Source organism: Anser cygnoides, chromosome 1 (genome assembly GCF_040182565.1).
Source record: "Anser cygnoides isolate HZ-2024a breed goose chromosome 1, Taihu_goose_T2T_genome, whole genome shotgun sequence".
NCBI classification, from domain to species: Eukaryota; Metazoa; Chordata; class Aves; order Anseriformes; family Anatidae; genus Anser; species Anser cygnoides.
The window spans coordinates 99,163,450-99,179,290 of NC_089873.1; the positions used below are offsets into that span (position 1 = coordinate 99,163,450).

At 43.0% G+C, this 15,841-nt stretch overlaps 1 protein-coding gene across 3 annotated transcripts in view; it reads right to left on the bottom strand.

Annotated features, from left to right (window-relative positions):
- Positions 1 to 15,841, bottom strand: part of B4GALT4 (beta-1,4-galactosyltransferase 4) — a 28,658-nt gene that overhangs the window by 8,727 nt on the left and 4,090 nt on the right. For 2 of the 3 annotated variants that reach the window (XM_048057966.2, XM_048057964.2), the window contains exons 2-3: positions 2,063 to 2,556; positions 597 to 829 (exon numbers count right to left, since the gene is read on the bottom strand). In XM_048057966.2, the coding sequence (XP_047913923.2) occupies positions 597 to 829; positions 2,063 to 2,339 (510 nt within the window). In that variant the 5' untranslated portion in view covers positions 2,340 to 2,556. Of the gene's footprint in view, positions 1 to 596; positions 830 to 2,062; positions 2,557 to 8,431; positions 8,699 to 15,841 lie in introns of those variants that run through there. The other variant, XM_013183540.3, reaches the window with a different exon arrangement.

Here is a 15,841-nt window from a genome sequence, read left to right on the forward strand (position 1 = left end):
GACTCCACAGAGCTTAAAAGAATATAAAATAGTAAGTTACTAAACCTCTATGGAACCAAATGCTCTACCGCGGCTATTTCTTCCCACAGCCCTTGCTGTGCAAAGTAAATCACCTACAAGCTGTAGTTGATGTGGTTAGTTTTGAGACAGAAGTACGACCACATGATAAGCAGAGCTACTAAGCATGACAGCAAGATGGGAGAGAAGACCTAGCTACAAACTGAAGCCTTTGATAAAAACAACCCCAAGGTTAAAGACAAAGCATGTCAGCCCAGTTGCATGCACGTATACTGCAAGAGAAGTGAGTTGTACACTTCTGATGTGAGTAATGCAGAAGATGCTTACCTTAAGCAGTAACTCAGAAATAGTATGCTACTTTCACTAGTGTCTGTTCCTCTGACTAAGACACCCTTTGTTAATTCTTCCCAGCTTTGCTACCAACAGCTGAGCTCCTGCAGCAATAGCTGCAAGCACCACTGTGTCCCCCAGGGAGCAGAAGTGTTCCAGGCAGGCTGAGGAGCAGCAGATGTTAGACAGCAGAGGTGGCAGCAGCGTCATCCTCTCCACCCAGAGAAACCTCTGCAGAGCTGCCTCACCTGGTGAATAACGTAGATGCCGTAGTCCAGCTGCTGCCTCTGCAGGAAGGGGTGGAGGTGCTCCAGGAGGTACAGCAGGTGTCTCTCCCGATTGCGGTGCGGGATGAGGATGGCTACGTGCTGCAGTGCTGAACACTCGGTGGGATGATACCGGCCCTTGGCCACCTGAGGGTTCTCCTTTTGCACTTCTTCTAGCGTGAGAGAGGGTTTGAAGGTCAGTTTGCTGGCACCTCCTGTAGGAAAAGCACATGAAATTTTCCTGATTTGTCTGTGGCTAGTCCCATCACCTAATGAGGTACTCTGTAACTGGCATAAGAAACCCAGATTCAAGCCCACAATTGGTTTCCCTGGCTTTCCAAGAGAAAAGCAGTGCTAGAAGGATATTACAGTGGCAGTGGAAGGACAGGGTACTGAGCTTTTACTTAAAAAGATTACAGAGCATTGATCATACAAATTCCAAGAGAAGTTCCACCCTGCTGCAGAAAGGTTGGCCAGAAACAGCTGCCAGGGCAAAGGAGAGCAAAATGGAGAGAGACAGGACTGTGTGAGAATTCATCTCCACATAAAGCATAAACAAAAGCATTGCAGGCTTAATGCTATAAATTGTTAGACAGCAAGTTTTGGGAGTACATGGAGGAGGGAAGAATACAGCTTCCCAAACAAGTCCTTCGTCAGGTTCATGAAAAGGAAGAGGGCATTTTTCTTTATATTGTTTCTGTGGAGTTCATACCTTCAGGTAATGAGCTGTTCTCCAGCTCTGCAGATTACACGGCTGTAAGCAGTGAAGAGAACTTTCTGCATACTTTTAAATAGCTGCTCAGCAGGCCAGAGTAAGGCTTAATGCACAGATACTAGGTTGCTGTTCATCTTACCACAACAGCAGTGGAATAGGGGATTTTGCCAAGAACACGTGCCAGGTTATGATGGAGATAAATACAGGCGATGCACAAAAGGCCTGCAGCACTGAGTTAACAGCACTAGTATGGCTCACACTACTGGCTTTCCACCACATTCAGCCTGAAAACACAGACTTGGTCAAGCTTGCTTACGCTAAAAGCTATATTTGGAAGTTCACCCCCAGCAAAGAGCTATGCCCTGTACATCTCCACACCTCACAACCTCAGCTGCATGCCATATCCTTGCTGGATGTGTCCCCTCCCAGCCTCTTGGCCTTTGTAGTGGCAGGGAAGAGAGAGAAAGCCTTGATACTGTGCATGTCGGTTCAGTAGTCAAAACTGTTATCAGTGCCATTCTACCCAAAAATGCAATGCATGGCACCATTGGGGCTGCTATCCCAGCCTGACACAGCGCAGTCACTCAACCAGAAGCACGTACTGAACCTGGTTGCATGGTATTTGTTTCACAGGAAAAGTGTGTAACTGTAAAATAGCAAGGAGGATAAGCAAATCTACGGTACCAAAGCAGACGTAACTTGTTAGAAAGCAGATGAAAGCCACATCACTTACGCAGGTATGGAGACACAGCTGGACAGGGACCCTGAGGTAAAGTTGTTGCATGAACTGCTGCAGTTAATTTCATCTTCTCGTCCTTCCAACTGTTGCCTTCCTCCTGCAGTCTAGTAGCCTTTCTGAAATCCTCCACCACATTCTTAGGTTTAGGAATTGACTGTCCAGAGTCCACAAAGTAACTGAATGTGGCCCATAGCACCATCAGACCCAAGGTGACGAGCAGCAGCACTTTGAATTTATAGAAGACGTGAAAGACATACAAGTTCAAGGCCATGGCTCTCCCTGACCTGCAAACCGCTTCCTCCGCTCTGACCCTGGTGGCAGGCCACTCGCTGTGCACCCAGCGGGGATGAAACCAAAAGGTCCCAACAAGAATGTCACAGTAAAGAAGGGAAGCTGGAGGTAGGGAGGGTTGCCACACTTTCTGTGGTTTTGCAGTTCACGGAGTTGCAGTGGTGTTTGCTCTTCAACTGTCAGAAAATATGATGTACCTGGAAAAAAAAGGGAAGGGAAAAATTAGTTTCTATTGCCCTCCGCTGCTGCACCTTCAAACTTTATGAAAAGAGCTCATGGAAAGCCAAGGGAGATCAGAAATAGGAACCAAATATGAAACCACCAAAATATGAAAGGCACAGCAAGTATGAACTATTGATCAGAAACAGCTTTGGTGCTAGCTCAGCCGCAACCAGGTGCACGACTTTAGGCAAATCACTTTCCTGCTTTGTTCCCCACTCCCAGTCAGTCTGCCTTTTGTTTGTTTGTTTTTTAAAGATCACAAAGTGCAACCTCTACCCTGTGCTATGTCTGTGTACACTTCTTGGCAATACACAGGTTTTATTACTTTTATTTCTATCAAAACTCACAACCGCTCCAAGACAAGGGATTCTGCTGGCCATGAATAAAGCCAGCTCTCCCCACCAAAATGAAAGACAAGATAACTCTTTCAGAAGAAAACAGTTAAATTCTTCACCTGTATCATCCATGCTGCACTGCCATGTAGAATGCAGTGTAACACAATCAGCATCAGAAATCTTTCCTCCATATCTGTTGCCTGACACTACCACCCTTCTGCATCTTCCACCTGTATTCCTCTCACACATCCTTCTACTATAATGAGAAATAAATGAGACCAATGCAAATCTACCTGCTTCTCAAGGGAAAGGTTCGGTTTCTCAGTGTTAGGTCTGTAAGGGTCCAATTCTTTATTCTGTTTCCTGACCTTTTTAAGAGCCCAGCTTTCACTGCCATCACACTATAAAGTTACAGAGTGCTAGTTCTTCTGTCTGGCAGAGCACAGCAGAGAAAGAATGAAATTTTAATAAAAGAAAACTTTGATATGGAAAACACAAGAAAATTGCTGTGTGTGAAAAGAACAAAGACCAAGGCTAAGTGAAACAAAGGCACTGATTAAAGACCATGCATATGAAAGAGGCTAGATCAAAAAGAGCAGCAGCACAGAAACCACAGAGGGTTATTTTGCACTGGATTTCAAAATACAGAAGGGACCCTAGAGAGGCATCACAGACAGAAGGAACACAGTAACATTCCTGTTAGTTTAGCCCTAGTGTTTTCTGGAGAAGTTTGCTGATTCATGTGGATATATACGGGAGCCAAACCTAGGACTGAGGAGATTAATTCCTCTACACACTGCCCGAGCTCCTCAGGGTTTGCTGGGAATGAGCAGTCACGATAGTGCCCAGGAGGCACTCTACGGAGTGGCTAACGTGGACATGCATCACACATTGCTGCTTTAAGGAAGAGGCAGGAAAATTCAGTGACCTTACCACTAAAAGTGACGGAACTCCATAGGTACTTCAACAACAGGCACATGACAGAGCAAAAAAGAAAGGCTACGTGGGAGAAAATGGCATCGGTTACAAGAAAAAAAAGGAATGAAAGGAAGAAGTTATCAAGGAAAAAAAGTATATGCTTTTTGCTAATAACCTGGTTTAGACATGGCTGTTTTTTTCCTGGTCTTCAATACCACAAGGACACCAAGTACCACCAAAAAACAGAAACGAAAGCCTGAATCATTCTTCGTCCTTCCCTCCTTGTCTCCTGTCCCTTGAGGCCACATTTTCAGTGAATTCTTTGTATTCATTGATAAATGACACTGAGGACCACCTAGGTCTCTGCCTCATTGTTTTAAGATTTAGAAAGATTAGCTTAGTGCTCTCATTTACATCCTTTCCCCCAGTTTTCCTCATGGGAAATCATCAGAACAGCCTGTAAGGTATTGACAGCATGGGTCCCTACTACTCCCCAAGGAAATCTGAGAATGAACAGAAGCAGTTTTCCTTCTCTTGGTATCCGCTAGCTCCATCATCAGAACAGAAAACAGCAGCTTCAGAGTAACATCTCTCCTATACAACCAACACTGACAATGGAAAAGTCAACTAGAAACTTTCTTTTTTTTCCCTTTCTACATTGTCAGAGCTGTTCAATGAATCCTTGCTACAGAATTACCTGGCATGCGCCTAGGAGAGCACTGCTCTCACTGCTGGCAGCTACCCACGCTCTGGCAAACGCTCCATGTTCCTTTCACCACAACTCTGGGACAAACAACATCCAGCCATAATACAGCCTCATATTAAAAACGCACAAAATAGCTTTGTTTCAGCATCACCTCAAACGCCCCAAAGGGAGCCCATCACATTCTGCGACGCCCTCTCTGACAATCTGCTCCAGACTATGCTAACCCTGAGCACCGTGCACATGAGCCAGTCTGCACCAACTCACCCTGCAGCCCAATTCTCCTTCTGGTACCTGTCCCAAAGCTTTTGCTATGCACAGCACAGGATATAACACATACCAACTGAATGCCTGAGGGGGTACCACGACTACTGCAAGCCCAAGTCTCCAACATTTCTGCAGTGGTCCTTAATACACAAAGCTTCTTTGGACCTGGTGATCTTCCTACTGGCTCCGAGTTTTGTGAACAACTGCTCAAATACAGCCTGCATAACACCCAGAACAGAAGTCATTAATCAAGAAAGAAAAGGGTGAGATCAGCGAGGCACAAGGATTCGCCAGCTTCTGTCCCTCAAGGGTGGCATCTGACATCTATTCTACAGAAGCTTCACCACCTTATTACAGTGTGGTAGTTCTCCATATTTTAGAGACAAAAATAGACCCCTCCATTATTTTCCCATGTTAAGATCACTATGCTCACTGGAGACCTGCAAACACACATTCCAAAAAAAAAAAAAAACAGATCAAGGCTGTGGTATTTTCAGAAGTTCCACTGTTCTTTCTAACCCCTGCAAAGCTTAGATGTAGCATTTTGGTAACAACCCTGCTGCATCTTCCCAAAGACTGTGCCATCCTGACCACTCAGGTGGATGAGCTGCTCATCTTCCCTTGCCGTGTTCCTCCAAAGGCTGCCTAACCTGGCTCTGCTCCTTCATGCTGCCACCACCTGCCCTCCTTTCAGATGCTCCTCACATGTCCTGCCTGAACCTGAAGGTATTATTTTACAACAGGTAAGGTTTTCTAATTACTGTGTTACTTTGCAAGCACAGCATTCTTCCTTCACCTGTATGCAAAACAGAAAAGTGTTTGGTGGAATTCATTGTTATACAGGCGTGTAATGTGCAGGAAACTCAATATTCAAATCTGTACACCGGTTAAATGCATGGCAACAAAAATTAAAGATGAGAATCTCCATAAGCTCCAAACACCATTTTGTAATACCCTTAAGGTATTGCTGCAGTTGCTGTCAGTAACCAACACCATTTATTCTGACATTCTTTACTCTTTTCCTCAGACAAGTAGGCTACAGCTAAAATATCAAAATAATGTACAAACCACAATACTTGGAATGCATGAAGATGGGTGCAAGCAAACTATGCCTGTTGCTTTTTTCATATCAGAGAGGGAAGAGGAACATCTCAAGAAGAGAGAAAAAAACACAGGGGAAGAAGAAATTCACTTTCCAGCAAGCAGAATATTACAGTTTGCCCAGGAAATTTTGTAAGAAAGCAGTTGCTGCTTTACAAATTAAGAAAAATTAATCAAAGTTTGATACAGGCTTAAACAGTACATAGATTAAAATCAGTTAAAAAACTCCCTACACTTCTAGAACCTCAATTCAATCAATCTCTGTAACAGGAGTTGGGGGAAAAACACCCAAACTAGAACAAGCTGCAGATAAAACTACCATGTATCAAATACCAAAGGGAACGAGGTATAAGATGACAAAATAAGAGTGACTGGAATGAAATTAAATGGGAAAACTACAGGAAAACAATGGAAGACAAAAATGCTGAGATTTTCAATGTATGCATTTTATTTCAGTGATGAGTTTTACTTCCTACTTTTCTCTGAGCTTTGCTGGCAGACATGCCATAATAACAGAAATTAGCAGCCATAATGCCCTGGGAGGTAATAGCAGAAATACTGATACACTGAGTTAAATAATTCCACTTTCAAGCTTGACTAATGAGCATTAAACAGGATAATGTTTGTTTTTGAATACTGCTTGCTGAAACAGCACGTTCCTTTCAGCCCATCATCATTTCCTAATTAGCTGTCATACCAGGAAAAGGCTGCTGCATGACAGAAGTGATTTCAGCTTGGTCCCTCTGGACTCCAATTCACAGCTGTAGGTGGGTGACTGAAGAAGTAACAGCCCAAAACGCTTTACCCTGTTACCCCACTGTATATCAACGCCAAAACAATAGGGATGCAAATCAAAGTGAGGACGTGCACCCCTCCATCCCCTGCCAGCTTACACCCTGCAGCGGTCACATACAGGAAGGATATCAGTGATAACCTATGCAAATGACCTGAGAACAGAGAACACTGTGGACTCTGTGGACAATATTAGCCAGGAGTTATGAATCAAGGCCTTAGATTTTGCTTATGTAAACTCTACTTGCAAGCTCCTAGGGAGTGATCTAGATTACTGCCTTTTACAACCCCACTGTTACCGTGCACCATTTTGCAGCTGAAGCACTTTCCCCAATGGTGGTAATCCCTTCTCAGTAAACCAAAGGTATCGGCACCTGTAAGGGGGATTTGCTTCTCCCCTACTCAACCCAAACACATTCTAAACCCACCTCAGCTCAGACAGATGAGATCAAGTTAAGATACCAAACTTAAAATGCAGGAATGACTATCAGTAACTGTTTGATCAGAATCAATTTAATAAATTCTTAGTCTTTCACTTTCAGATTGGGACTGCATTCTTCTTTTACAAAAAGTTAAGATAGCCACTTAACTCTGATGCATGGCCTAGCAGAAATGGACCTTCCCTCGTAATTTTTTTTCCACATAAATAAACTAAAAAAGTAAAAATCAAAGGGAATAAAACACCTGGATGAAAGAAAAAACATTGGGAGGCATATCAGAAGTATCAGCCACAGGAACACATTGCTCGATTTTATTTTTTATATCATGAATAGCATTTAGATGTAAAATTGCTAAGATACAAGGATAAATTATGAAAAACTATGAACCTACCACACCAACCTTATTTCTACTCTCCTCCCCTACTATTCAGCTAGATGCAAGCTCACACATACCGATTTTTGTCAGTTTTGAGTTTCCTCTGCAAGCAGATATTATTAAAAGTTCACAATAGTCATAGAATCAGGATTATTTCATATGATAACCAAAACTACTACTTCAAGTTCTGTGGCAGTAACTGAATGCCAATCTTGCTTAAAACACACTTGAGCACTTCTACAGAGTCGCATAAATATGCATGCACCATCTCAAACAATTAGTCATTTTCAACTCATCACAACACACACAGAAGCGCATTCATGTTTCATAAACTCGAAGGTTGTTATTTTGATGTTTTCTATGGAGAACATAATACATATTTCAAAATATGGAAAGTATGGGGATATTCTGAGTATTTTACATGGAAAGAGATATATGTTTACCCACAATAATTTACGTTAGTGCTTCACAGGTTAAAAGGCATTCTTTTTTGTTTGTTTTGTTTTTCCCTTGAGACACTGTTGCATTAAAGGGAAAAGAGGTTTGTCAGGACCTAAAGCCCCTTCTATTCCAGCTCACCCTGAAATATCAGAGGGGCTGGGGGCGGCCAGGCTTAGATTCCGAGTGAGACCCAGTTCAGCACTAAGTCCAGTTGCATTCAATATATTGAATTGCCACGCTCCCAGATGCACAAATAGCACAATACACCTTCATTCTAGTAAGTTAATGACTGGTGCAGTGTATTGGAGCAACAAGAGTACAGGTTCTTTTGGACGGCCGGTGACAAATACGCTGCCTGCAAAGCACACACAGATACCAAGACTGATATAGCCAACCGCAAATGAGTTAACTTCTGAAACAGCTCTAAGATAATGTTAAGTTTCCCAGGGAAGGTATAACTGAGGGTTCGGATCTCACCTAATAGTTATCCCTACTGGGGGGAAGAGAGGTTCAGCCCGTCAACTGATCCCAGAAATCAGCAGCGCCCTCCTGACTTGTCTGCGATGGTATCTTCCGTAACAGTCTTCCTCTGCAGACATTTTATATTATTTTCTTACTTTTAGGTGGAGCTTGAGTGATTTTAGTCATACGTAACTTCACCATGATTGGTGTAAAACTTCCTTGCTTCTGCTTTAAAGGTACAGGCCCAGAGAAATTCAGAGCACACGCGCAGCGAGGGGTGGTCACGCCGTGGAGGCAGGCAGCCTTTGGGATGGAGGCGTGCTTCGGCATTATAATGAGGAGAGTTGGCACTATAATGAGATTATAAAGAGGAGAGTTCACCCAGAGGACAGGATTTGGTTATCAGTTTGGCTCAGGGCTGGCTATGCAGTTTATCAGTTCCATAGTACCGCCAAGTTCCCCATCCCTGAGGCGATAGCACAGAGCCTGGCCGCGGTGTCTCCGCTCCACCTTCCGTGGTGTTTCTCTTAGAGTCAACACACCAAGCTCCTCCAGTGTCACCAGCATCTAAGGCTGTGTTGCCAAGGGGGCCGTCGTGGAACAGGTCCCTTGGATACCTGTCACATCTCAAACTGCACCCTCGTGAATGAAATCAATTGTGTAACATGGTGAAGAGATGGTGTTTTATGGCCTCCACTAAAGAGGGATAACTCCTGAACATAAGATGACAGTAATAGAAAATGAAAGGACAAGTAAGACAAGATTTTATTAATACTTAACCTCCATCAGAGGAACGAAAGAAAAATTTGACCGTTGCCTCTCTGGAGTATGTCATTTTACCATTTCAGGCTAAGGACTCTTCATGTTCTGTGCTACTTAATATAACAACTTTTTGGTTTGAAAAAGTGATCTTTCACCATTGAAAGACTGGTGTGCCTGGGATGCTAGGGCAGCTAACCCAGACTTGAGATCACTAAAGTGTTGGCCTTTAAGAAAAAAAAAAGTTAGTCCCAGGGCCTGGTGTTAAAGTCACACTTCAAGCAGCAGCATAAATACTAGAGCCATAACAAAACAGAACAGCCTTAATAAAATACCGACTAGAATAATTACATGGAATCCAGCCTTGAAGTCCAACAGTCACTTTACAATTCACATGGAACAACACAGCAGATGAATTGCACTTGATAACTTCCCAGTAGATAAAATTAAACCATCATCAAGTACAGGCCGAAGGTAAGCAAGTTATGGCAGATACAATGGGGGCTGAGATTACCCAGACAGACATTAAATCATGTGCAAACAGAAACAAAATCTCAATACTAAAATTTGTAGCAAGATTTTTTTAATCAATAATCTCCAAGATGCTGGAAACTGGTTCTTCCTTCTTCCATACTCAATAACTCACGGTGACTATCCCTCAAATAAGGGTGGGAACACATAAGGGGCATAATTGCACTCTTCTCATAGCCCTCAAACCTGCCTCTAGCTACATCAGACCTTCATCAAAGGTACCCAAGAAACTTTCACAGAAACCTGAAGTGCAACTCTTCCTGTGAAATAACGTATTTCAGTGAAGCATAACCAAACCAAACCTAGCCTATCCAGGAACCCCAGACTAAAAGCTGTTTTTTCATCTGGACAAAAATCCTGGGTGGACAAGAGTATCAGCAGGCGGATTAGTGGTAGCCCTAATCTCTATATTAGTGAAGGAAAACAAACTTATAAGCAAACTTTGATATGCAACTGGAGTTGATAAAAACCTTATTATTTTCAAACACTTGTTTTCTACCTATATGTTTTTAAAGATAAAGGTTTTCATTATGACAATTATACAAAGACCTAGATTCACATTGCAATTTTTACTGTTAAACTTGTTTGATAAGTTATCAGTGAGAAATCACTTGCCGCCTAAGTTCTTTCTCACGTGCTTGTATTTAAAACAATTCATCCTGTAGAGAACACCTGCAGAACAGCTCCAGAGAGAGGCTTCTGTTTGATGCATGGAAAATTCATTTAATGGGTGATTTTTGGAACGTATGCAATCTAACCTTCTGACTCTTCCTGTTTCACACTACCTGATGAGACGTTTCTTATCATGCAAATTTTCCAGAAGCCTCTGCAGCCTTCTCAAACTGGGCGAAATGCACAGATTCCAGACACATCAGGTACAGCAGCGAAAAGGATTCACCTCAATCTAACTTGAAAGACCCTCTTAAAGTGAAAGCAGGAAATCAGTCACAAAAGAGTTCCTTGGAGCAGCGGTTATCAGCTCAGTACTACGCAGACTATTATTTAGTATTTTATCCAGGCAAAAATCAGAAGTGTCAATAGGGTAAGTATAGCAAGCTTCTTCCTTAAACCCTCCAAGAAATAATTAAATTATTTACAGGTGGTAAGATAGAAGGATCACTATACAGCATCAGCTTCCCTATGCTAAACAGTTTGAGCCGTTGAGTTTTGAGTTTAAAGCTGTTCCTTTTGCAGGCATTTCTTCCTTTTTAGCTGTCAGGCATTACAGTAATGGATTTTAATACCTCTTAAACAACACTTTTATAATCCTGTCACATCTTCCTATTAAAGAAACACTGACTGCACTGAGTAACAGTGAAGTCACGGGCTATTTAACAAACTCCACAATCCTCAGACAAACACCTTTTCCACCCCTCTTTCCGGACTTCAAGCCAAAGAAAACAAGCACATTAAACCACTCACTGTTGCTGCTGCTGCCACATCCCACCTTCCTGCAAAGCAGTCACTGCAAAAAGCATAGAGAGCAAGCAGCAGGCGCTTTTCAGCCAGGAAACTCCACACCATAAAGAGCCCTCTGTTAGCTCCTCTCACATGCTGCAGGAAAGAGTGAGCTCAAAACTCACAGAATGACTTTAAAAAAAAAAGCCAGCATATCCAGCTTTTCTCCAGCCCTAAAGAGGCTCTGTAGTGCCATCCCACACATCCCCCCCTCTGCTCCCATCCCAGCGAGGGAAGGCAGGCAGCCTCTCTGCTTGCCCCATGGCATGGCAGAACCAGGATGGGGGGTGGCACTCAAGTACATCTGGACAGAGTGGCTGGCCAGAAGTAGTACTGCAATATAAGTAATTATTATAATAAACCATCTGATTAACAAGTAAGTGGCTTAGCTATACTATTAGGGTTAAAAGGTCACCTCTCACTGGTGCTTTTTCCACCGCATGGGCCTGTAATACGCCTCCAGCAACCCTGCAGAATCAACAGGATGAAAACTGCTGCGGTGTCTTCACCATCTTGCTCACCAGGAGCTCTCCCAGTCTAGCAGAGTAGTGTTGTGGCAGCATTAGCTGTGCTGGCCAAGCTCCAGTTTGGAAGAGTTTTGTTGCCAGCCTTCCCTAGGCCTCCTCCCCAGCAGCCACATGTTAAGCTGGTAAACACCAGGAGAGCTGCACCTAAGCTAGGGTGATATTTTCCTCATACTTTGAGACAAGAACTGATGACAACGAAATACCTTAAGGATGAGAGAGGCCTGAGTATACCCTGGATACAGAACTAAGGTGGGTGGATTAGCGGCAGGGAGAGAGAGGACAAATGTAATTCAAGACTTGTTTGAATTCTTTGTGCAACTCTGCTCCGAGCAGGTAGACATACAAAGCCCTGCCAGGAAGCCTTCTCTGTGCCACAAAGACCTTATTTATTATTAGGACTGCACAAGAGTCTGTGGGAAAAACTCGTTACAGACACCTACTGTATTGGAAAATCCTTTTGGGATTACAGTCTGGTTTATCTGGCCAACCACATAAAATCAAACCAACCTGGATCTTGACTGTTACTGTCTCACCTTCCTCTCCACTCTGTGGAGCACATCCCCAAACTGCACCTGCTCTGCACCAGCACTAACTCTCAGGCAAACATGGGGTTAGACCAGGAAGCAAGCAGTATTTCTAACAGCCTTCTTCTGTGATCCTCTGACAGCTCTTCCCACGGAAGATGTCAGAAGACAAGCACAAGGAGAATAGAAACAGTAGCGCAGCTTGCTGTTAAAGAGGAATGGTTATTTTAGGAGGATGATGGTACAGAATTACATTTCCAGGCAATAACTGGCAACATTCTAGGAACTGTCTGGAACCAGACCCTTTCAAAGAGGAAACATATGAGTTAAAAAGAAATGGACGCAAGTGCAGTTGTGGGGTCTGATATGAGTAACAGCCATTACCAGAAAGAGAAAGAGAACTCGGTTGTGCCTAGCATAAAAGCAGATGTGCTCGCTGGCTGCACACCTTTCTTGCTATTTACTACTTGGTAACCACACTATATTCAGTGTAAAAGCAGAAGTACTGGCAGCCTCAACACCCTGATTTACAAAGTAAAAAAGACAAAGAATACTAACGCAGCAAGAAATAACCTAGTGGTTCAGTTTACATAAATTATTACCTGCACACATGCAAGCATCACAGAAGACACTGCAGCAGATATGAATGAGCAAAGGCTTGGCAGCTAAATACAATACAGACATTTCACATAGTAGAAACATCTTAGCAAAGAAGGACTTAAAGAGGACTCTCCACGCAGGACAAAAAGCCAGGAGCATTGTCAGTATCTCACCTATCCCTAAGAGGGATGCCACCACTTTTCTGCCCAACACTGCCCCAAATGAGGAACGCAATTCCTGCGTTCCACCGTGCTTTGGTTCATGATCGAAGATCTGAAAACAATTCTCCAAGGCAAATGCACTCGACAGAAGAAGCAGTCCTTAAGAGCTGGTATGCCTGAAGTCCATTGTCCTTAGGATGTACATGTCACTGATTTTCCTTAGTGTCTAAAAGTTTTGTCCACAGTCTCTCTGGCTGTCAGGTTTCTCAAGAGGGGGTTAAGTTCTTCCTTACGTAAACCTTCCCTGTCTGTGGCTGCCTACTTCTGCAAGAGTAGGAACTTTTACATGCAACTCTGGCTCCTGCACCAATTTTAGCCAAATTTGACCAGGAATAAACTTACTACAGCTATCGCAACTAGGAAAAAAACCAGGTAAAATAAAAACAAATGAGAACCGAAACAGAATGTAATGAATGGTAACTGATTATGAACTTCCTCATCCTAATATTACAATTTGAATTTAGACAGTAAAGGGGATGTTTTTAATACTAAGTCTAGCATATCCAAACACAGCTTCTAATCTCTGTGAGTCATTATACTTAGGGCATTAATCTTACTGTTTAAGAATCAGGGAAATGTATACAGAAAAAAACATAGAAAATTAACAATTAACGTACACACTCCCATTCTAAAATGGCACTCAGATCACAAAGCATCATAAAACACCTGCTAGTTTAGCTTCCCATTACTGAAGTTGTCTGAATACAGTCAAGTGTTAAAAGTTAACTACGGAAGTTGATGTCAAATGCCATAATTGCTTTAGTAAACAAAAAGTAAACAAATAAAAGCAAGCTTTTGATCTCCAACATCCATGTAACTCGGTCTCAGTCACGAGGTTCCCTAAACACCAGCAGAGCTACAGCGCAAGCAGATGCAGCACGCAATTCCAGCTCACCAGGGCCTTAAATTATGAGAGTAGATGCCTGACAAAAAGAACAGAAAGACATCACAGAGACAAGGCTCACAAACAAATAATTCTAAAGCAGCATAAGATGACACAGAACAAGAAGCTAGCTGGAACTGTTCTGTGCAAATAAGCAGCCTTTCGAAGGAGGAGGTAAAAACATGCAGCAGGTGAACACACTAGAGCACTCAGTTGCAACAGAAAAAGAGAGGCTCATTAGCTGTATACTCCAAATGCACTGTAAATACAATTTTTAAACAACTGCAGTTTTAAGTCCAGTCCGGAATTCCAGTATCTATTAATAAAAAAAAGTGTGGCCTCAAACTTGATACAGCCAACACAAATACAGGTTTTCAGTACTGTATCTGCACCTCACCACAAAGCATAGTCTACAGGTCTGCATAGAGCAAGCCTTGAAAATGTGCCCCCACCTGCAGTTTCTACCTGCCCACCTACTTTTCTCCATATTCTAATTCCACTACTGCTGCAAAACTCTTTGATCAGTAATATAAGGAAACAAATTTTGTTTGTGTGATAACAACCAAAACGACCAGGTTGTAACCAAATGACATGCTACCAGTTGTGTTGTCTTCACAGTGTATGTCACTAAGGTGACTTTTAAGCAAAACAGTAGAACTCACTAAAGCAACACAGCAAAACTTCATGTAGGATCCTGTAACAGGTTCATAATTTACTTCTACTGATAGATACTCTATTTAAGAGATAAATATTTACTTCTAGTTTACAAGGGGGAGGCACAAACAAGCAGAGAGAAAAGACTCAGCTTACGTGGATTCCTCACCTCAACCGGCCTTTCTTTTTTTTCCCCTCATCTGACTAGTGCAATGGATAGATTACTCATTTCAGTGAGAAAATAAGCCCTGAAACTAGTTGTCTGCTAGCTCAAAAACTTGAAATGCGTTTATTGTGGGTTGCTCATGGCTGCCTGCCCCATGCCCACCCAGGCACACCCTCAGTTCCCCTCCCCAGCAGGGCATTAGGAGAAAGTAAAAGGAAAAGCTCACGGGTCAAAATAAGGACAGGGAGATCACTTACGAATTGCCAACAAGCAAGATAAACTTCATTTAGAGAAAATTAATTTAATTTATTGCCAATTAAAACTAGAGCAGGATGGTGAGAAGCAGTGACGAAAACTAAAACACCTTCTCCCCCATGCCTTTCTTCCAGGGCTCAACTTCACTCCTTCGTTCCCAGCTCCTCCACCACCAGCAGCAAAAGGAATAGGGGCTGTGGTCAGTCCCTAACAGCTCCTCTGCTGCTCTTTCCTCCCATTTCTGTCCCACACCTCCACTCCTTCCTCTCGCAGCATTTTGCTGTTTCTTAAATATTTTTCCCAGGATGCCACTGGCTTGGCTGACTCACCCCGCTTTGCTCCAGCAAAGGATCTGTGTCAGAGCTGGCTGGCACCAGCTGTGTCCAACACGGGCACACAGCCCCTGGTTTCTTCTCGCAGGAGCCAGCTCTGCAGGTTCCCCACTGCCGACACTGTGACACCTGCACTCCATGCAGCATTTCTTTAGCTGAAGTGAAATATTAACTTGACAGCCGTTTAAAAGATCCAGCGCGTTGCTTGAGATACATGGCTTCTTAAAGAACTCACACACATTTATTCGGAAAATACATCACTGTCTTCTGGCTGTACCAGTAGCCAGAAAGAGTCCTCTCCATCCTGTACCTCCAGCCACAGCAGGCACCCAGCTATACTTGTGTAGCTTCATCAACCGAGTTAATCTACTGACTGATGCTTTCTGCCTGCTCATCTAGATCATTACTGCTACATGGCATACATATCCTGCCTTAGCTATGCACATTATCTTCATGCAGACAAGCCAGAAGCAACAATTTCAACAACACAGAAGAAATTTCACTTCACATTTTCA